A 22,818-nucleotide genomic window follows, 5' to 3' on the forward strand; every position below is an offset into this window, starting at 1 on the left:
CCTGGGAGCAATTTCTGCTTAAATGACTAGGGCTCACATCTTTAATCCTCTGCACCAACTGCCAGTATTAGCTGTTTAGTATTAGTTCTTAGTGTTTATTCCATGGTATAAACAATACTTATAGTGCTCAGCACCTCACAACTGTTCTGTAGTATGTGAAAGTTACCTGTATTTTACAAAGATAAAGCAAACTTTTTAGTACTAGGAGCTGCAACTCCACAAAAGGTTGTGTACAATTATCAGTTGCTTTGTACAATATAGCCTAATTCTGACTTTTCCCTAAGAATGGCTAGATTAGCTTCCATCTAGCCTAACTTCAGAATATCATCATAAATACTTCATCCATAAATAACCGTCAGGGTCTAGTATAATACTTTCCCTCCAATCTCAAAATACTATGGCCAGCCCTAGTCCTCCATCCTCTAACAAGATGGCTCAGTAGTCTGTTCTCACCCAATCTGTGGTCAGTCTGTTCTAAGGCAATGTAGGAGATGCTTTATGCTTATAGATGATACCAGTTGACAGTACAACAGAGATGTAAATATTTAAGGGACATGAAGGCAAACCTGTTGCATTAACCCACTTTAGTAAAGATACTTCCACAATACAACATACCACTAGATCTGTAAATTACTTTGACACATTTAAATAAACATTTGCCAAGTTTCAAGAAAATACTCTAAAACAGCCCATCCTCCAGCATATGAGGTAACCCCCATTCTGTTTCCACTCACACATATTGAAAATTCACATAGCAAATCTAAGAATTACCAGGACAGCATAACTAAGCACACAAGACCCACAAAGTTTGCTTCTACACAGGTAAATGTTTTAGTCACAGATAACTCTATAGTTAGGCATATAGACTCCATACTTACCAGACGGGGCAAAAACAAGGTGATTCAAAACTCCTTATCCAGGATCTGTGATGTCACAAGGACCCTACATTTACTTAAATCAGACGGATAATGGTCCATGGGGGAATGAATGACCTGAGGTGCTCAACGTCCAAGGACATGTAGAGAGACAGGATCGAACTAACTATCCATGTTTTAGAGGCAGACAAGACTCTGGTTTTAAGTAGTATCTTGCCTTCACCAAGAATGATGCCTAGATACCAAGACAAGAGGATGAGCTTTAAAAACTGCCTAAGTAGTCAATATCTTTCTAAGAGGCTCCAATATACGTCTGCCTGAGAATTGATGGTAGAAAAGACTTCCTATTTTGCTAGGCATGGCTTATAGCTCTCATATCTGGGTATCCACATACTGGCTAAAGCCTTTGGTGCACCCATAGTGTCTTTTTAGACAGAGCTCCCCGATAGACATTCCAGCATAGCAAACAAAAACAAAGTAAAAATGTGAAAAATATCATGGGGGCACTATTTATTACTGGGAGTCTAAATGGAAAGATGGCAGAATTTGAGGCTGCCCTGCTAGTCCGACTCATTAATATGTGTGTAGTTACTGTGGCATAGTTTCATTTTAGTAATAGCACTGCTTCTGCATCAGGATCTAGCACTTAGCCTTTCCTTAGGCTCCCAGCTAGCTGTGAAGGAGTATCTGTACTTGTCAGAAACAGCATCTCTCATCAAATTACCCAAGACCTTAACTTATAGATCCTGAACATCCAAACCACTCTTAACAAATCAAACTATTACTGCATTACTAGCTACAGTGCCCTATCAGTGTTCCTTACAGATCATGGAAATTACTTTAATACCATTCAGGGATTAAATATCATAACAAATACCTTCTTGCTAGGCGATTTCAATTACCCAAGGAATGACTGGCATATTTAAGAATACAAAACTGGATATGCTTAGCACTTTCTAGAATTTGTTAATATCAATGCATTGGAGCAAATTGTAAAACTACCCATTAGAGCCTCTATTACCCTTGACCTGGTCCTTACCAACTTATCTCCTGCCTGTATCCCACCCCACATTTCCTCATACCTGGTAAAATCTGACCACAGCTTTAGTGGAACCATACCACAATCAAATGAGATAATCCTGGGGGAATTCTCTACGCAGAAATACTTTAGTCTGTAGAAGACCTGGGTAAAATTTCCAACAATCCCCCATAAATGGACCCAACTAGGAAGGGCTACCTCGTTCACTTATGAATTTTTCTGCAGAGAACAGTCAGTACACATCCGCGTGAAATAAAATGATAAATTCAGCAATAAACCTCTCGTAACAGAAAGAGAAAAACAGGATCTCTCTTGAAACAGAAAGTTTACCTCGGGGATCACTTCAGTGGCTCTGCTGGATAGAGGCACAGGGAACTAATCTAAGTGGGTGTCGAAAGCCAACACATTCTGGCTAGGCTTATAAATGCCTTCGGGCAGATAGCCTAGTACCTACCTATGAACCTATGAACCTATGTACAACTCCTGCCTTATTAAACTATATAACAAAAGAAGGAACATGACAATTTGCAAATAATCCACAACAGCCTACCTCAGAATGCTTGCCGGTAAAAAACTTAAAAGCACTACTAGAAAATGGAAAGTGGAATGAAGCTTGACATTGCTACAGATACCAAGGAAAGCTATAAATCTTTTTTTTTTTCAGTTATACTAGCAGGTAAGGAATAACGGCCAACAATGCAATGAGGTTGTCCATAATAATATAACACATTATGATACTAAGGTTTAACCAATACATCAGCAGACAAATTTAGAGCTAACTTTACCCAAACTACCCACATTGTTGCCCCCACTATTCCTATAAAAATATTTCCCCTTGAAATCACTTTGCAACAAGTCTTGGAATCCCTGTCAAAGGCTAAATATAATACTTCCATTGGGAACACAGAACAAACCAGGCTGCATTCTCATCAGCACTAAGTATCCACAATTCAAATATCTGCATAAAATGCACAACCTCAGTCTATCCACAGCGTTTGTACCCGATGCCTAGAAAACTGCCACTGTAACTCCTCTATGCAAGTGTGGTCCTTCTACTGACCCAGGTGATCAAAGGCCTCACCAGCCTTATATGCAAAGCCAATGGGTGTGCCACAGCAGAATTAATTTACTCAGAAAGATGCTGCTTGACTGATCTAGACTCCAATCAGCCTGGTTTTGTGAAGGGCGGGTCCTGTCTCCTGTACCTAGCAAACTTCTTTGAAAAAGTTGCAGAGGTTTTGGAAAGTGATCGCTCAGAGCATGCCAGTTATCTCAACATGGCCAAGGTTTTGATACTATCCCCCAACTAGTATTATCAAAAACTTAGACAAACTTACATTTTCCTCTGGATTGCATATTGGCTATCTAACACATCTCAGCTTGGGTAAGTTGCTGGTATTGCCTCTGAATGTAAAAGTATAATTAACGTGGTACCACAGAGATCAGTTCTGGGCCCTCTCCTGGTCAGCATTTATTTTGCTGAAATCCAAGCAAGTATCCAAGAAGTGTGGTTACCCAAATCTGCTGATGCCTGCAAACTGAGCATTTTTTTTCATTCATCAACTGATATTAAACAGCTCCAGCTGGAATATGCACACAGTTAGTGTACAGAAAATGGTTACAAGTTAAATGTAATAGTGTTTTGCAAAAAAGCTACTCCCACCTCTTATGTTATAAATTGTACTCTTCTTCAGACAGACATTGCCATAAGAGACCTAGTTACTTACGTGGTTAATTCTCTCTCTCTGATTTCATCATTATGGTTCCACCATAATCAGAAAATCTTTCTATCTATCCCAGTTAATTTCCAAGGAAATATATTCAAGATCCCTTATCAGACCCATAATCAAATACAGTACCACTTTGTTGGGTACAAACCCAAGTATATTGCTCAAATTGAAAGGCCCCAAAGTCTTCCTAAAAAAAAAAAAAAGATCTTAAATCCTTCACTTATCGTGATAGATTAGTGATTTCCTTATTATACTCAGTAGCCTACAGCCAGCTCCAAGGATGCATGTCTCACTTAGGACTTTCCTTATTATACTCAGTAGCCTACAGCCTGCTCCAAGGATGCATGTCTCACTTAGGACTTTCCTTATTATACTCAGTAGCATACAGCCTGCTCCAATGATGCATGTCTCACTTAGGACTTTCCTTATTATACTTAGTAGCCTACAGCCTGCTCCAAGGCTGCATGTTTCACTTAGGACTTTCCTTATTATACTCAGTAGCCTACAGCCTGCTCCAAGGATGCATGTCTCACTTAGGACTTTCCTTATTATACTCAGTAGCCTACAGCCTGCTCCAAGGATGCATGTCTCATTTAGGACTTTCCTTACTATACTCAGTAGCCTACAGCCTGCTCCAAGGATGCATGTCTCACTTAGGACTTTCCTTATTATACTCAGTAGCCTACAGCCTGCTCTAAGGATGCATGTCTCCATACTTCTCAACCATATAGATCTTTGCAGAATGTCCAGATTTTTGTACTTATATTTTTTACCTATTTCTTAAAAAATGTGTGGTTTTCTGGCAAATTACTGAGGGTTTAACTGATTAAATAATGACATACATTTGATTTTCAGACTTCATATCCTTCAGAAAATGTGTGTGAGCACAAACCATGTTAATATAGCAACCTTCAAAGTTTATAAGAGCAATATTTAAAATTTGTCCCTATTTTTGAGCCTTTGTCCTCCCCTAATTATTGACTTTGTCCAAATTTCTTGAGATGAAGTTGAGAGGTATGCATGTCTCGCTTTTCAAGATGTGAAAGACACAATCCTATTTTTACCTCTTATTTCTTTGCAAAATCAGTGGTTCTACAAACACCCACACCAAGGATCTAAATCTCTGCAAACAAATGGACAAGACTTGTTGGATGGATTTTGACTCCTAAGTGAACATATTCTAGCCTATGGAATGTTACCACTACAACACTCAGAGTAATACTGCTTTGGTTACCTTTAAGGCAAGTCTTGATAATTGGAAGGGTAGATACATGTTTATCCCAGGTTATCTTGTATGGCCCTGCTCAGTTTGGGAGGTGAACACTATTAAGTCTCAAAAAGGATGGCTAAAACTTTTAAATAAATCTACTTAAAGATGTATATGGCTAGGCATCTCATAGTCCCCCATGATCTCTTGCCTAGTATTGTTCCTATGTTTCTGTAGTTAGAGAAAAAGATAGTAGATTATAATCAACAAATGATGACATTCATGACACTTACAAACTTATTTTACTTCAGAAAATGCATGTTAATTCAGGTGGTGTGAGTTTGTCAAAGTTTTAATTTACTGGCACTAATATTTTAAAAATCTTCTTGATCTGGTGCCCTTGTCCTTGAATATTTCTTGGCTTTATCCCTGACTCTGGGGATTCCAACATGCAGTAATTTAGCTTTGTTTTTATTAACATTTTTATCTGATTAACTAAGTTACATGAATAGTTTCAGTATCATAGAAAATAATAATAATAATAATAATTTCAGTATCATGGACCTATTAAAGCTTGCATTTTTCATTTTCTGTAGACCTGGTACCTCATTGTGTCTCAGTACTGTAGTTTTAGTCTCATAGAAAAATACTGGACATTAGGCTGAATCCTGAATCACTCCAGACCTGGTATACAATTGCCAGTATTATCACAGAAATACACACCATACCTCTCAAGCATACCTCATTATGAGGAACGTACCTCATTTGGGGTCTTAAAAAGTTCATGTTCCTCAAAGTTCCAAGTTGAAAGGGTTTGTCACACATTCAGTGTTGGGTATTGTCACACATTCAGTGTTGGGAATTTTTTCAACTATCTATGGTAAATAGGAATGAATCATATTAATTCATTAAAAGACCAGTTTTATAAGTAAAACCAGTATATTTAGCCATTCTATGAGCTTCCTAGTTGAGGTTGCTGCATAGTGTTAGTATATGTTCCACATTATGAGAGATAGTGTTCCTCATTTTGGAGATGGAATGTTAAGAGCTATGATATACATGCCTACAAAAACTGCATCCCGACCCGAGCAATTTAGCACGTAAAATCCATAGCCTGGAACACTTTTAACTTCCACATTGAGTCAAATAATTACGCACAAGCTTTTATTCCAAGAGAGTCATAATTTCCTGCTTGTTATTTTTGTAAACATGCATCCACTTTTCGCGCTCTTAAAATCCCATAGGAAATGCTTACAAGAAACATTATGTACGACCACCTTATGCTTGGTAAATAAATAATAGCAGCACTATCTGCAGCTGTCAGTCGACATATCCGGGACAGAGAGAGAGTGAGAGAGAGAGGAGGAAGAAGAGGAGGAAGAAGAGGAGGAGCGATTCTGTAGCAGCTGTTGTTTGTAGATAACCGTGAATTTGTCAGCAGGATGCAGAAAGTGTGTGAAAGTCTGAGGGTCTGGGCTACTAGCACAGGAAAATAGCCCCAACAAGTCGTAGTCAAATAGAGACCCTTGCCACGTCTATGTTTAGCTGAAAGACACAGCATAAGAAGGACCGAAATCCAGGATAGTATCCGCTGGACTTGTTGAGTGCACAAGAGTTTTCAGTAGCTCGTCCCAGAGGCTCACCAGTGACAATGGGCAGCACCTCCCGGGTTATTTGGGACCACCTGCGGGCTGGCAGTTCGGAAGTGGACTGGTGTGAGGGCAACTATAACATTGTCCCGGCCATTGCGGAGTTTTACAATACGGTTAGTCCTTTGTGTACATTTCTGGGACCGAATAAGCAGTGTGTTTATGTCGTTCAGTTTCACTTACGTATAGTATGTGACTAAAGGCAACAAGTTTATTTTTCTTACGCCCGACTCTAAGAACCGAGTGAGGGCACTTGGTGAATAATGAAGAGACCAGGGAAGTCTTAATACTGGCGTGTACAAAGTAATCGCAGTTATAGCCTGAAAAGCAGTGTTGGTTCATGGATGTGTGGATTTCTGCTTTAGCAGCAAACAGTACAGTGATTACGAAGCTAGTTTGTTTACATGTTTTCATACACTCCAGCTGTCCAGATTTTCGCAGAATATCCAGATTTTTTTCCACATATTTTTGGTCTGTTTCTACAAGAATTGTGGTTTCCTGGCAAATCATTGAGGGCTGAAGTCAGAAAATCATAGCAGAAATTTGAGTTTTAGACTTCAAATCCATTATAAATTTAATGCTAATGCAAAACTTGTTAGTCTATCAACTTTCTAAGTTTGTAAGAGCAATATTTTAAAATGGTCCCTATTTTGGAGGCCTTTGTTCCCCCATTATTTATGGCTTTGTCTGTCCAGATTTCTTGCTCTAAGAGGTTGAGAGGTATGAATTGTTTATCCAGTAGTTAAGTGACAGGGTTAAGGGCAACAAGAACAAAAGATGTGGGACAGTCATTCATAGTCTTTTACAGCTACAGATGTGACGTATGACTACAGGCTACAGAAAACAAAGAAGTCAAATATTATTCATGTAGGCTAGCCTGTTGCATTCAGTGCTGACATAGTCAGTAGGCTTTTAAAATGAAGCAGACGCGTTCAGGAACTTCATGTGGTAATTCCAACATAGGTTCATAAGTGAATGCTAGATTATCAGTTTGAAGACTACCTACAAAGCTAGCCAACATCGAGAGATCAGAGTCAATCCCTGTAATTTGTATTTATGAAGTAAAGACATTGACTGTTATACTAACCCATTCCTTACCATTTTCGTCAGCAGGGGGTTAAGAATTAGCAGGCACGAGTAAAACGGCGCCCTCCTTGCACATGGGATTATACCGATATTCCTGTTAAAAGTGTTTTATGTGTATTTATGTATGCATATGTACATATAGCTGTACACACGTACACCCCATACGTACAGCCACCACTGCAGTGTGTGCGCGCGCGCGTGTGTGTGCAATGTGCATATATTACATACGTGCGTGTTGTTGTAGGATTGCACAGAATGTCAAGTTTGTTTTTCCTGTATCATATTTATTTGTATTTGTTTACCGGGTTAGTGCACTTACTATCTCAAAGGGCCATTTGCAGGCAAAGGCCGTGGCCGGGTGAATAGGATCGAGTAAGAAATTAACAAAACATATTTACAGTTACAAGCATATGCTAAAAAAAACTGTATACGCATATTTACAGATGCAAGAATATGCTATAACACTTAGAAGTAGCAGTTAACAAAGTCAGAACATGAATGGAAAAATGGAATTATACTTTATGGATGAGATGTATGTGGATGCATTAGTGGCAGTTGAAAGGAAGAGTTAACAACAAAGCAATGTCCATAGTTGCTTTTACTAAATAAATGCACCTGATAGTGGAAAGGGGGTGAGAATCTATGCATGCCAGTGTTCTCTGGTTACCGTTAGAGTGTGAGCTGAGAACAGGAATACATTTAGTTTTGTGTGTCTTTGATGTTATTTGTGTCGTTATTTTACTGTTTTATGTAGTAGTACTGTTAATGAAAGTTTTTTTTCCCTTTGATAAAAAAATTCCTTGGCCTTATCCCAGACGAGACACTCTCTTTTTTCCCCACAGACACCCAAGTACAAAAAGTACTTTCACAACTCTAGAGTGGTCTGCAAAATATAATACCTTGAGACAAAAGAAGGTAGGCAAGCAACTGAAATCAATATACTGTTCCTTAGGTAAGAAAACATCCTGCATATAATTGCATTACTTTCCACCCAAAATATATAGATTCTTCAGAGTGCTTAAAACAGAATACTGTGATAAATTCACCCGAGTCCATATCGAAAGCTTCATTGTATCACCTTGAATAAATGTTTACCACTGAAAATTGAGACACCTATGTCCTAAACATAATTTCCTTTCAGTTTTAATTGAAACATACTGTTCACTGCTAAAGCAATTAATTAATATATGTGTTTATAGTTGCTTACCAGGGTAGTACTCTTGTCAGTGCTGACTAACTTTGGGCTCAGCCCATGTGAAATACAAAACACTTCACAAACAAAAAAATGCAGAAATGTAAGCAATAATTGAATAGTTCAGACTAATTACATAGAACAAAATGTGTGTATACATTCCAGTGAACAAGCACAGTGCAATGTGCAATCAAGCAGAGTGTTGTTGTTGTTGTGTCTTTCGGCTTTTCCTGGTTAGGGGTCGCCACAGCGGAACTCCGGTCCGCTAATGATTGGCAGTAGATTTTTACGTACCGAGTTGCCAGCTCTGACGCACAACCTTCAACGAAGGTACACCCATTCATGCATGTCTCCACACAGAAGACACTTTAGTTGAGAATCGAACAGGACAACTTCTTACTGTGAGGCGACAATGCTACCGCAGCATATATATATTACTTTCTAAAGTTGGTGAATCTTCAGTGAATATTGAGAGAGGAGAAGAGACTCAGAAAGGAGACAGGTTAGGTGAAATGTCCCATGTTGAAGCAGGAGGATTTGCCCTTTTGAGTTGCATTCTGAATTTGGAATAAGTGTTGATTTCCTTTAGGTTGATGGGGACAGCTTACCAAAGCTTAGGTGCCTGAGGGGAGTAAGTATGTGCAGTACTGTGGAGTTTGGTTCTAGGGGTAATAAGAGATGGTGTGTCTTGTGAGTAGTGTTTCCGGTTGTATGAGGGGTTTTTTTTTTGTGTTTTTTAGTGATGTCTAGCTGGAAGGGCAATAAATGTGTATGTAGAGATGTAGTAGTTTATAGAGTTGAGATCCTAAAGTAGATTAGATCTGTGTTTTATGGGTAGCCATTTAGATTTTTCTAGAATGATGCAGTGATGCTCACAGAGAGGTGAGCTTGTAATGAATCGGCAGATGTTGTTAGATACAATGTGGAGTGTGGCAATGTTTTTCTTGGAAGCAGAACCAAAAATTGGGAGCATGTATCTGAGTTGAGAAAGGACAACCCCTTTGACAATGGCTGCTCTGGCTGGTGGGCATAGAAAAAGGAAGATCTTTTTGCCCTAGAAGAGGAGGGAGTTTAGTGTATGGTCATGCCGTAGTCCTAGGTATTTGAAGGTGGAGGTTGTCTCTACAGAATGGTTGTGTAAGTCAAAGATAGTTAAAGAATCAGGTGCTTTGTGAATTTTCTGTGGAGTTCCAAAATGTATAGTTTTGGTCTTGGTGGGGTTATACCTCCACAATAAGGATACTGCCTGCACACTAAGAAACATAGGCAGCAACCCTCTTTTCAGGCTTCCTTCCATTGTAGGAGTAGCAGATAAAAACCTTCTGTAAAATAGCACCAAATGCTGGAATACATTAACTGAAGAAATAAGGTCCATAATTAGTCTCAAAGAATATAAAATAGCTAACAACATTTTAATAAATCATCTTAATAATATGATTGTTTTGATAATCTTGGTTAAGTTATCATCCACCACAGCAGACTACTCCTATAATGCTTATTACTTTTTCTCAGTCCTATTGCTGTAGTATTGTTTTCTGTAAATCCACCAACTTTTCATTGCTCTTAAATGCTTCACACCTGACTCATGCAACTTCCTTTCCTATTTCTTGAATTGACAGTTTTAGGTTTTATTTAGTTAGTGTCGTTCTTTAATACTTGCTCTTCACACCCTACTCTTTCAGGTAATACTAATACCTCAATATCTTAACACACCACAGTGTTGATAGCAAGAAAACTGACCGCAAAAGGTCAACATATGCAAAAGGTCAGCAGCTGTGCAATATCGACTGACCTCAGGTAAAGGAATATTCCCTTTCCCTGGGGATTGTGTGAAATCGGAGTTAGTATACATAATTAGTATGGGGGGGGGGAATGCTTGCCCCTTGCAAAAAACAATGTTATTTTGTTTTTGCTGGTTGTATGTGGCAAGGATTTTTCCTCGTGCATGTGCAGTTTTAGTGTTGGCATTTCTGATTTCGATCTTTTGTGGTCGACTTCCTTGCTGTTAACTTTGTGAATTGTCAACCTAGTGAGATATATCCATGTATAAGTATCTTCTTCTTCTTCTTTCGGCTTTTCCCAGTTAGGGGTCGCCACAGTGGATCATCTGTCCGCTCATGATTGGCAGTGGAGTTTTACAGTGTCGAATTGCCAGCCCAACCTTCTATAGAAGGCACACACGCACACACTCATACCTAGGGCCAATTTAGAGTGTTCAATCCACCTACTGCATGTCTTTGGGATGTGAGAGGAAACATATCCGTGTGTGTATATATATATATATATATATATATATATATATATATATATATATATATATATATATATATATATATATATATATATATATATATATATATATATATATATATATATATATATATATATATATATATATATACATATATATACATATATATATATATATATATATATATATATACGGGTCTATATTAGAACATCAAAGTTTTAAAACTTTGAATGTTCTAATATCGACCCCTATTCAGCGAACGCTGAAAATAACGAAGCTGCAGAACACTGACTTTCTTCCTGGGGAAGGAATTTGGTTGGCCATTTCTGTGGCTTTGCTATTTTCAGCACTGCGGTGGAAAGTTATGGATCAGGTAAGTGTGTGATTGTGTGGACACGAGGGTTAGGGCGCGTGTTAGGTGAGTTAGGGTTAGGGCGAGAGTCAAGTAAGTGTGCGATTGTGTGGACGTGAGGGTTAGGGAGCGGGTGAGGTGAGTGTGCGATAGTGACGGACCTTAGGGTTAGGGTTTGGGTTAAGGTAAGTGGATAGATAGTAGAGTTTGTACAGTTTGGTGTAGGGTTAGATGTAGGATTTTAAGTGTATGTGTGTGGATTGCTGCTTGTTTGGTGTGCTTGTGTTGTGTGTATGTGTGTTGGAACAGCAAATTTTTTCCCTGGGAAAAAATTTGCTGTTCTGCATGTTCGATATTGTCAGCGTTCATTGAATGGGGGTCGATATTAGAACATTAGAAGTTTTAAAACTTCGATGTTCTAATATATATATATACATACACACACACACACACACACACACACACACACACACACACACACACACACACACACATGCACACATGCACACACATGTCTATAGATGTATGTTTTACATATGTGTGTGTGTGTGTGGATTCTAATAGACTTGGATCTAGAATTAGAAACAGGCTTGTATTTTTGAAAGGGAACATTAGTCGTGACTGATCAGCAGCTTCACATTGGGAATTCAATGCACTTGTTCAACAGTTGACTGAATGCTTCTGATACTTTCAGTCCTGCTTTAATTTTATGTCTTTAGTAGAAATTATAGAAGTCTACAGTCTTTTTATGACTACAGAAAGTAAACGGAGACTCATTGTGATGACTTGTAGGAAAGCAAAAGTATGATATCAAAACCCAAGACTGTTTCACTGCAGTAGAAGACTGGTTGTCAGGTCGCCACTTGATCCTCAATCCAAAGAAAACCAAGCTGCTACTCTTCCATCCTACCCATAAACCTACCCCTATACCCTTTTTTGTACAATCCAAAAATGGGACTATTATCTCCCCGGACTCCAATACCAAGCTACTAGGCGTTACCATTGACAATAAACTTAGATTTGATTTACACATCAACCAAACTATTAAAACAGTTAATAAGAAACTGGGGTCCCTATATAGAATAAAATCCTTTCTGACTCCCATGGCAAAAGTGGCCATTGCCCGGTCACATCTCCTCTCTTCCCTCTTATATGCCTCCCCCATACTCACTAATCTTAACAAATCAGACCTAAACAAACTCACATGTTGTTATAATCATATTGCTAGATTTGCTACTGGCATGCCCTATAAAACCCATCACTGTATTAACCTACATAACCTTGGTTGGATAGAGCTACCAAACCTACTCCAGCAGAACCAACTAATAGTAGCATTTAAAATTCTTAATCAACCTGACAACATTCCTGCACTGAGTAAGTTAATCACCCCCTACTCAAATCTAAATAGTCTGCGTTCATCAAACAGGCTACTTGTTCAAACGGTCAAATCCTGTAATTCAGGGGGTGACTCTCTGTTTGCCAATGCCATTGGTAAAATATGGAACTCCCTTCCTCCTGAACTCACCAATGCCACCTCCCAAAACAAATTCAGGAAAAGTCTATTCTACCATTTTAAAACCCAATGGCTCTGCCACTGTTCTAAACCAGACTAACCCCTCACTTCCTCAATCTCTATTTCAATAATGGAATACCTAAGGTTTAACAAGATGCTCTTTCTCAGAGACTATCATTAACAAGGAGTTTTCCTAAATGTTATTGCATATATTCATATGTTTTTCTTTCCTTTTATGTATTAATTATCAAAAGAAGTGATATGTAGTCTGTTTAATATGAATGTAACTTACTGTCAATGTGGAGCTTTTCTCCCCGGCCCTCCGCTGAAAATGGACATGCATCCAGTCGGACTATCCCGGTCAACAAATGTAAAATAAAATAATAAAATAAATAAAAATAAAATAAAATAAATAAATATTTCTTAAGTAAAATGGAAGTGGTGGATATATGAATAACCTTGTTATGAAACAGAGAATGCCATTGCAGTGTTATTGTTGGTATTTATCTTGCATGAGTGTATAATGCACAGACTCATGACAATGAACCACACAGAATCTACTGTAGATGTATAGCTTGTAATGTGCACAAAACTGAAACAAACAGGAGTTTGAGTCAAGCATGTGTATGCCAGATTGTGTTGATGAATAAGATGGGAGATACCGTGCATGGGAAGCAGATGCAGAGTGCTTATAAATGAGATGCCTGACTTTGGCCATATTACTTGTGTATAAGGTGATGTTCTCATGCTGCCTGTGAGACAAGTAATAAGGTAGTAAAAGTGTCTCCACAATATCGGTGCTTGTCACTGTCAGTTTACTTTTTGTGTTCAAAGTACTATAAGAGGGATTTAGTCGTTTAGAGTAGTACTCAGGAATTTGACAGTAGGTACTGTAGGAGTGTTGGCCAGGATAGGTAACAGCCTGCCATACCTAATGTTTCCTCACACTGTCAGATGGTATCTTACCAAATGTGTTGAACCAGTAGACAACTAATAGCACTTTGCTGAAATGCACTTTTATTGAAAGAAATTGCTGTAGTTGGGCTTCATATCTTTCTGTAAGGGTTGCCATTCTCAAAGTTGATGATATTAAGTTCAGTGGTTTTGGGGCAGAGCCCGCTACACAGGTGATATAGTGGCTTGCCCATACAAAAGGATTATCTACGTAAAAAAGCAAGCCATTCACTTGTCTTTTGATTGAATAATGTTTCAGTGAGCTGGATGTCTGTGAACTGACATGATCATAGGAGGTTACTAGGCTATTGACCTGGAGATCATTTCAAGCCTAGCCATTTCATCCCAATGCAATACCATACATACTCTAGTCAATACACAGGATTGTATTTACTAGTGACTGCCCATGTCCAGGAGGGTTGTGGCACTACCCCTGGTAAGAATGTAAGGTGCCCCATCCCCTCATCCAGGTTTCTTTTGAACAGTGTCATAGAGGTGCACTGCTTCACTTGAATTGGCAGCCTATTCCAAAGATCCTGCATTTGTTGGGAGACAAATCTGTCCCTCTAACACATCCTATTCAAGTTGCTGGCCGTTTTTAGGTCCCTGGAATGGGTAGCTCTAGTCCCATTTGATTTACAGATTTGTAGCAAATTCATTACGTTTGGGTCGAAGATTGCTGTGTAAGCCAGGCATAACTCTCCCCTAAGAAGTCTGTACAATACTGAGTATAGTGACAGGGACTTTAGTCAGTCTGTATAAGGCAAGTGCTGGAGTCCCTTGATCTTCTTAGTTAGAAACCTCTGAGGTCTCCCCAATTGCTGCAGGTGCTTTGTACGGTACATGCTGAAATGGGGATATACTCAATTATGGGCTTGATTAGTGACGAGTATAGAGGGGTTATAACCTCCTTTGCTCTAGAGGCAATGCTTTTGCTAATCAAGTGTGCTACGTAACCTTCCTTAATACAGTAGACACATGGTGGTCAAAGTTAAGATCACAGTTTACTTGTGATCCCAGATCTCTTACCACTGTGTAGGTACATAGGGTATTGTTAATTTGACAGTGTAAAAAAAAGGGACATTTTTACTGAAGGGAATAATGATGCATTTCTTTGCATTTAGTTTATGAGACCATGACTAAGACACCAGTCATTGGTCTGCGTAAGATTGCCCTCAAGTATACTGACATAATTTGGGGATACAATAATTGGACCCAGTCGTCCGCAAACTTGGTCAGCCACATCCCCTTAGTTTTGGCCTGAACTTCTGAGAAGTATATACCAAACAGTAGGGGGCACAGCACTGACCCCTGTGGCACCTCACTGGTAACAGGTCTGCTGGCTGATGTGGAGTCACCCACTTTGAGAGCGCGTGTCTGGTTTGTGAGCCATTTGGCAACCCATCTTACAACAAAGGGGTTTACACTCAGTTTGCTAAGTTTATCAGTAATGCCTGAGTGTGAGATTGTATCAAAGACCTTTGCAAAGTCAAGGTATGCTGTGTGCACAGATCTGCCCTCATTAATTTCGAAGAAATCCACCAGGTTTAACAGGCAGGATCTGCCTTTGATGAAGCCAGATTGGGTCAGATCCAGGGTTTGGAGGTCACCTATGTCTTTATTTATGCGATCGTTGATGATATGTTCCATGGCTTTACAAATGACACTTGTCAGACTTATTGGTCTATCACTGGGTCTGTTGCTAAGCCACCTTTGTGGAGGGGAAAAACTGTTGCTGTTCTCCATTCCGCAGGAACAAAGCCTGTAATTAGGCTGTGACTGAATAGGGTACATAATGGTTATGCTAGTTAATGTTTTAGTTTGCTTAGAAGACAGTCTGGGATGCCATCTGGTCCCATAGAGGCTGTGTTTTTTGCCTTAGACAAGTTTTTAATTACCTGCTGTTTGGATATGTAGGGTAGGGGGGAAGTTTGGGGCAAGGTTTGTGATAAGTTTGGAGGGGATAAAGGAGTGAAGTTTTTGCCATATCCGTCCACTAGCAGGCTTGCTATCACTGCGGGATCAGTGTGTGTGATACCCTTAGTCACTAGTTCGACACATGCTTGGGTCCTACCTTTTAGGCTATATAAATCGCCATAAATGTCTTTTGGTTATCCTTGGCTGTAATTGCTACATTTTTTTTTAATTTACCTTTAGAGAATTTGACATGTTGTCTTATTTGCCTGTTGAGGCTGAGGAGGGTGCTTTTTCATTGTTGGGGCCTTGCCTTACTTTTCTTAGACAGCAACTTTTTGCATTTGTTGTAAAGTTTGTTGATGCTGGATGTCCACCAGGATGGATTGTTTTTCCTTGGGGCTTTGGCTGGATTCTATCTAGAACAGCAGAGTCTATACACTTATACAAGTGATTGTACAGGGATTTAGTGTAAGCATTGGTATAGTTACCACTTCCAGGGGGTGGGGCCTGGAAGGCATTTATACCTTCCCCTAGGAGTGTGTAGTTTGCATTGGTGAAGTTTTTTAGTCTGACTTTGCCCTTTGTGAGTTCTGGTGTTAGTGCCAGTTTGAAGGCAACTGATTTGTGGTCAGATTTGACTAATGATGGTCCAACAGTTGCAGTGGTGCATCTGTTTGTCATGTTAGTGAGGGCCAAATCTAGTTGTCATGTTAGTGAGGACCAGATCTAGTGTGTTTGTTCCTGTTGTTGGGGTTTGAACAATTTGTTCCAGAGCATTTGAGCTAGCAAAGTCAAGGAACTTTTGCTCTAGGAAGTTACGGCTGGAGTAGGTTTCCCAGTTGATGGTGGGGTAAATGAAATCCCCCATGACCAGAGTGTTTGGCAATATTTGGATTGACTCCAGTTTGGTCAATTAAGCCTCATGTGCATCATGATCCATGAAGAGTTCTATAACTAGCTATGACTTGAGTGGTGGTCTTACCCAGAGTAATTTGAACCTGAAGTAACTCCATGGAGTTATCCAATCTGATTACTCTGGAGGTGAATTCATCCCTAATATAGATAGAAACACAGCCTCCTTTGGTTCTCACATGTTTGCTTTGCAATCAGACGGTGCGGAAGGCATTGTAGCCTTGCATGGCAGGGGGTACTATATTGGACCAAGAACCAAGTTTCTGTGACTGCACAGACATCTACATCCTCCAGTGATAGAAGTGCTTCCAGGGTGTGCAGTTTTTGGTTTAGGCTCCTAGCATTTAGCACCATAACCTTTATTTTGTTATGGTTGGCAATTTTCATGTTGGCAATTTTGTATTTGAGACCTTGCCTAAAAAAAGGCACTATGAGGGAGGCAAGAGCCTTTGGCAGCAGCTAAAAGTGTAGTGGTGCCAGGTGCAAACCGTCTCTGGCAAAGCAGCAAGGTTTATCGACCATGTCATCCCAGGCTGACAGAAACTAGATCCCCTTTGAATGACACCAAAATAAGTCAATTATTGAAATCGATCATTTTTTTATTATACTGTGGCATCATTCTAGGTGAGGGAAGTATGTTGCTCAAGGCTAGGGGCATACCTGCCTGGGACACATACTCGGAAAGCTCAGTTATGTCTCTTCATATAGTCCAGTGAGGTACATCTCACATCGTTCACTCCAACATGAGCTATGACAGAGTCATAATTGTACTTGTTGTCGAGAGACCTGAGTGTATGCATGATCTGATGAGTACTGGCACTGCACAGACAGGTGACCGTGACTTTCTCCTTATCTAACCTGGTGAGTGGGACATCCATGTGTCTCACTATGGAGTCTCCATTGACAAGAAAATCTGTTTTTTGAGTATTACGCTTTAAGGGCTTGGTAGGTGAGACACTGGGGTTGCTGTTTGTCTTGGGTGCTGTGGGAACTGTGTTAGTTGTAGCAGTCTTATGTTTTGGAGGTCTCTGCTGTTTTGGTAAGTTTTTTGAGAGAACCTCCACATATGTTGATTTATGTGTTGGGTGCATACTGTGTGCATGAGTAGTGGTGGATGAGCTGACAACCTCTTCAGTGTTACTGTTTCGAGTGCAAGAGAGCAGGGATATCTAACGGAAAAATTGTCAAAATTATCTGTCCGGGTATGCACACAATTATGTGGCAGTGTGCTGTGCTGCATAATGAACAAACAGGCAGAAACCTGCTCAAATGTGGGGCTTAAATAATAGAAGCTAAAAACTTAAAAAAAACTTTAAAAAACTCAAAAGAAACAATAAAGGTGGTTACTCTAAGCCCTAGATCAATCACCCTCTCACAAGGGTATAAGAAGGGACCCTTCCAATCAAAGATGGCTTGGAAAATGTGCTCAGAATACAACAGCCACTACAACAGACCTAGATGCAGCAAACCAGTATCTGGACTATGCTACAGCTACTAGCTACACTAATTTAGGCAGGACATGCTGAACAATGTTTTAAACAACAGAAAAACAGCAGTGAGACACTAAAAATGTTTTAAATAGCAGAAAAACAGCAAGGAGGCACTGAAGAATGTTTTAAACAGAAAACAAATCAATTGTTAAACACTGTTTGGCGGAAAAATAGAACAAACCAAACAGATGCTTTGCAAACACTGAAAAGTAGGAACAACTACTTTGCAAACAGTTCATCTTAGTTCAAACAAGCAGAAACATATCCCGTCCGCTAATGATTGGTAGTTGATTTTTACGTACCGAGTTACCAGCCCTGACGCACAACCTTCAATGAAGGTACGCCCATTCATGCATGTCTCCACGCAGAAGACGCTCTAGCTGAGAATCAAACGGGACAGCGTCTTACTGTGAGGCGACAACACTACTGCAGCACCACCACCGCAGATAGAAACATACTCAAATGCAGGGCTAAAATACCAGAAGCTAAACATTTTTTCAAAAAACTCAAAAGAACCAGTAAGGGTGCTTACACCAAGCCCTAGACTAATCACCCTTCACCAGACAAGTTCCAGTCAGCACACTTCTGTCACAAGGGTGGAAAAGGGCACCTTCCAATTAAAGATGGCTTGGAAAGTGTGGTCAGAATACAACAGTCACTACAAAAAGACCCAGATGCAGCAACTAGCTACAGTAATTTAGGGGGAAAACACTAAAAAAATGTTTTAAACAGCAGTGAGACACTACAAAATGTTTTAAACAGCAGAAAAATAGCAAGGAGACACAAAAAATGTTTAAACAGAAAACAAATCAGTTGTTTAAAACACTGCTTGATGGGAAAACAGAACAAACCAAACAGATGCTTTGCAAACATTGAAAAGTAGCAGTAATTACTTTCCAGACAGTGAAAACAGCAAGAGAATGTGATTTAGCAGACAAATGCAGTACAAATGGTGCAGTTTAGTTTGCAGCATTAAAATACAGTATTAAATAAACCAAAGACAAAAAGTGCGCGTGTGCAGAAAGTTTGTAAAATATTTTAATGAAAAATAAATAAAACAATAAAAACAATAAAATAACAACAATAAAATGATGAGCACTTTCACACCATGTCTAGGTTGTTGCTGTTTTATTGTTTTTATTGTTTTATTTATTTTTCATTAAAGTATTTTACAAGCTTTCCGCACAAGCTGACTTTTTTTTGGTTTGGTTTATGTAATTTTGGTAAGCACGGATCTCCTTTATTCAGTTAAGTATTTTGATTACAGTGTTAAATAAGCAGAATAAAATGCATTAAATAGTACAATTAAGCAAAAAAAAAAAAAAAACAGGCAGCTTATGTTTTTTGGGAAGCTCAGACGGCTCTAGTCATCTGGTATCTCATCTCAGTGTTGTGGCTGGTGGCCCATCTCTGTTCAGCTCAGTTCAAACAAGCAAGACAAATTAATACCAGGCTAACTGTCCTTGTAGGTCATTCCAAGCCTAGCCAGTTACCCCATGTGAGAATCAAACCCTGCATCTTGTGCCTAAAAGGTGAACACTTTAACCACTATGCCAACATCCCAGTCTAGACAAACATGGCAGCTTCTGAAATTGTGGCTTTTTATTAAAGAAAGACTGATGTAAGGTACAGTGCCCATGATTTTTTAATGCAGAGGTAACTTTTGGCCAGTTATGTAATTGATGAAGTGTGGGAACCTCACACGGGAAGCTCTTCTCTTTTCCACAACACAGGCCATACTGACTGCACTAACACTTAATACCTGTATACGTGTCTGATTCTTTAATGTAAAGAAAGCAAAAAAAAAAAAGAGCACAGTAATGTATTGCTTCTTGACAATGCTCCTAGATAAGCTCTGTTGACCATCAGTGCTAATCTTTGATGTTTGATTGTGAGGAACATTAGGCAAGTAACAACCACATTGTTACCAGCTTCATCCACACCACAGTGACCATCTGTGCACACCTTTGAGCAAGGCCAGTTTTCAACCAGTTGGGGCCCAGGGCAGAGGTTAATGATGGGACTGCTAAGCATATGTTAAAATTCCCTTAAACAGCTATGTCTGGAGAGGAAATCAGAGCATTTTGATAAAAAAAATCTACACAGGGACAGGAAGGGCATGTAGAATCCATGCATAAGAAGTCATAGCCAGTAACTCAAACAGAGAAACAAGACTTATGAAATGGCAATGTCACTTGCTGCATCACTGTGCCAATCATCAGTCTCTAACACACACATCCTGTCCAGTGTACCACAGATATACAGTTACTCTGTACAGTGCTGATGTTTGTGGTGCAGTGGAAAAGGAGTTATGGACAAATTGTTACTTGCAGCACAGACACACACACACACACACACACACACACACACACACACACACACACACACACACACACACACACACACACACACAATCATTTTCAATTAAAGACATCCCCATAGTCATCATTTACAAGCACATTATTGACTGTGCATACTTCAATGCACACATATTAACACCCTCCACCTTCATGTTTTCATTGAACCTACCTGCACCATGACTGCTTCCATTGGAATGGGTGAACACTGTCTTTTGAAGGTATTAACTTTTTCCTCCACCAATGGAAGTTTACTCAACTGAGTGATTATCTGCATTGCTCAACAGCATAATTTGGGAGCAGCAGGCATTTCTGGGAGAGAGCGTATGGCTAATTATTATTAGTTGCTCCCCTGGATTGCTTCATTACACTGCATTTCAACCATTGGGACCTCCCTTGGCACTGATTCTCCTACTAACAGGAAGCCTGAACAGTAGGGTGGTCTGTGGATTGGAAAGCGGTACTGCAAGGGGCTGGGGGTGAAACTGCTGGTGTTGAGGCTTTCATCTTATAGATTCATAGACTGTTACTAGGCTAATGACCTGGCTGGCAGGATGGCAGGCTACCCAGGCTACCCATAGTTGGCCCGACTCCAAAGTCTAGGTCCGGCGTCGGTTGCTGTCGCCTCTTCCCTGACGTCAGTCCGCCAGGGGTATAAAAGAAGCAGCCGACGCCATTTTCTTCTGTCTTTCTTGCCGTGCGATGCCCGAAGCATAAGCAGTTCGCTAGTGCCGGTTGGCCGACTCCTGAGATTTTCAAATCAGAATTTCAGATCTGAAGTCTTCATTAAAGCTAAGTACCCCATTGGGGAAACTTTTTTCTTGCTCCAGACCGATGTCAGAAAAAGTTAACAATTGTATTTCTTGTGGAAAGCAAATACCTCATAAGGATTTTCACTCTTACTGTATTCCTTGCCTAGGCCATGATCACAATGTTGCTAGTTGTCAGTTTTGTGCTAGATTTAACCAACACACTATCAAGTGTCGGTTTATACTGCGGTGGTGGTGCTGCGGTAGCATTGTCGTCTCACAGTTAGACGTTGCCCGTTCGATTCTCAGTTAGAGTGTCTTCTGTGTAGCGACATGCGTGAATGGGCATTCCTTCGTTGAAGGTTGTGCTTTAGGCCTGGCAAGCCAGCACGTAAAAATCTACTGCCAATCATTAGCGGACCGGAGTTCCGCTGTGGCATCCCCTAACCGGGAAAAGCCGAAAGACAGAACAACAACAACAACTATCAAGTGTCGGTTTGATTTTGCTTTCCATTACTTTGGCCAAAGATTTAACTATATAATGCCGTCAGATCAGCTGACGACCGCAGTTTACAAAACAACACAAGGACAAGGAAAAGGATAGGCATCCAAGGTCCAAAACCGATGACGAAGCCTCTTCTAGGCCAGTCACCGGTTCGCCAGTTCTCAGTGAGGCGCTTTCACAGCCCCTGGCGCCCGCTACCTCAGAGCCACAGGCTGCTTCCGACTCCCACGTGGAGCCAACTGGGCCTCTGGATGCTCAAGGTATTGGATCCGTGGAAATCAATCCCTAAGATGGGTCTGGAGCCGCTGAGCTGGCATCGGCTTCTGAGGGTGTTTTTCAGATCTATACAGCTATACATTAAGCCATCCTCAGCTTCAAAGACTAAAGCATCATTAAAGACCAAGAAACAAGTACAGCATTCTCCTACTCAGACCACCATGCCTAAGAAACAAATGCTCAAAATGGCCGAAGACCTAATTACTTTGCTCAGGGGTACCCATCCCCCTCCTGATAAGAGGCCTAGGCAAGAGACAGAGTATGATTCTTCTGATCAGGTTTCCATTTCTTCTGATTCCTCTTCTGAACAAGATTACTCCATGCTTCCCTATGAGGATTCTGATGCTGAAGAATCCATTCCTTCAGCCTCTCCTCTTGAGGATTATTCTTTTGGGGAAACCTTACATACCATGAGAGAACATTTCCACTGGGAGAGCCAAGATTATTCTGAATCTAAGAAAAAGCTCAGAGATTTTTTGCTTCTTCCCCAGCACATACCCCTAGCTATTCCACCTGTGCTAGACATTGTGGACGTTGTATTCACAGAGTCCGGCCTGTCCCCTGACTCTCTCCCCCCTGCACCTGCTAAGCCAGACAGATATTACAGGGTTCCTGATTCTCATAAATTCCTGTATAAAAACCTCACTGCTGACCCAGAAACTATATCTCAAGTACCCAAGGGGGTTAAAGCTTCCAGTGCAAAAAATCCTGTCCCCTCTGATAGGGATTCAAGGGCTCTAGACAGATGGGGGAAAAAAGTCTAC

At 40.1% G+C, this 22,818-nt stretch overlaps 1 protein-coding gene across 1 annotated transcript in view; it reads left to right on the forward strand.

The window, feature by feature from the left end:
* Window positions 1-6,194: 6,194 nt before the first annotated feature.
* The window catches only part of ACER2 (alkaline ceramidase 2), a 212,621-nt gene continuing 195,997 nt past the window's right edge, over window positions 6,195-22,818 (forward strand). Inside the window, exon 1 of the mRNA XM_044067198.1 lies at window positions 6,195-6,616. Within this exon, the coding sequence (XP_043923133.1) occupies window positions 6,503-6,616 (114 nt within the window). The 5' untranslated portion in view covers window positions 6,195-6,502. The remainder of the gene's footprint in view (window positions 6,617-22,818) is intronic.

The sequence above is a fragment of the Protopterus annectens genome, chromosome 3.part1, assembly GCF_019279795.1.
Source record: "Protopterus annectens isolate FY-2018-M chromosome 3.part1, PAN1.0, whole genome shotgun sequence".
Classification (NCBI taxonomy): domain Eukaryota; kingdom Metazoa; phylum Chordata; order Ceratodontiformes; family Protopteridae; genus Protopterus; species Protopterus annectens.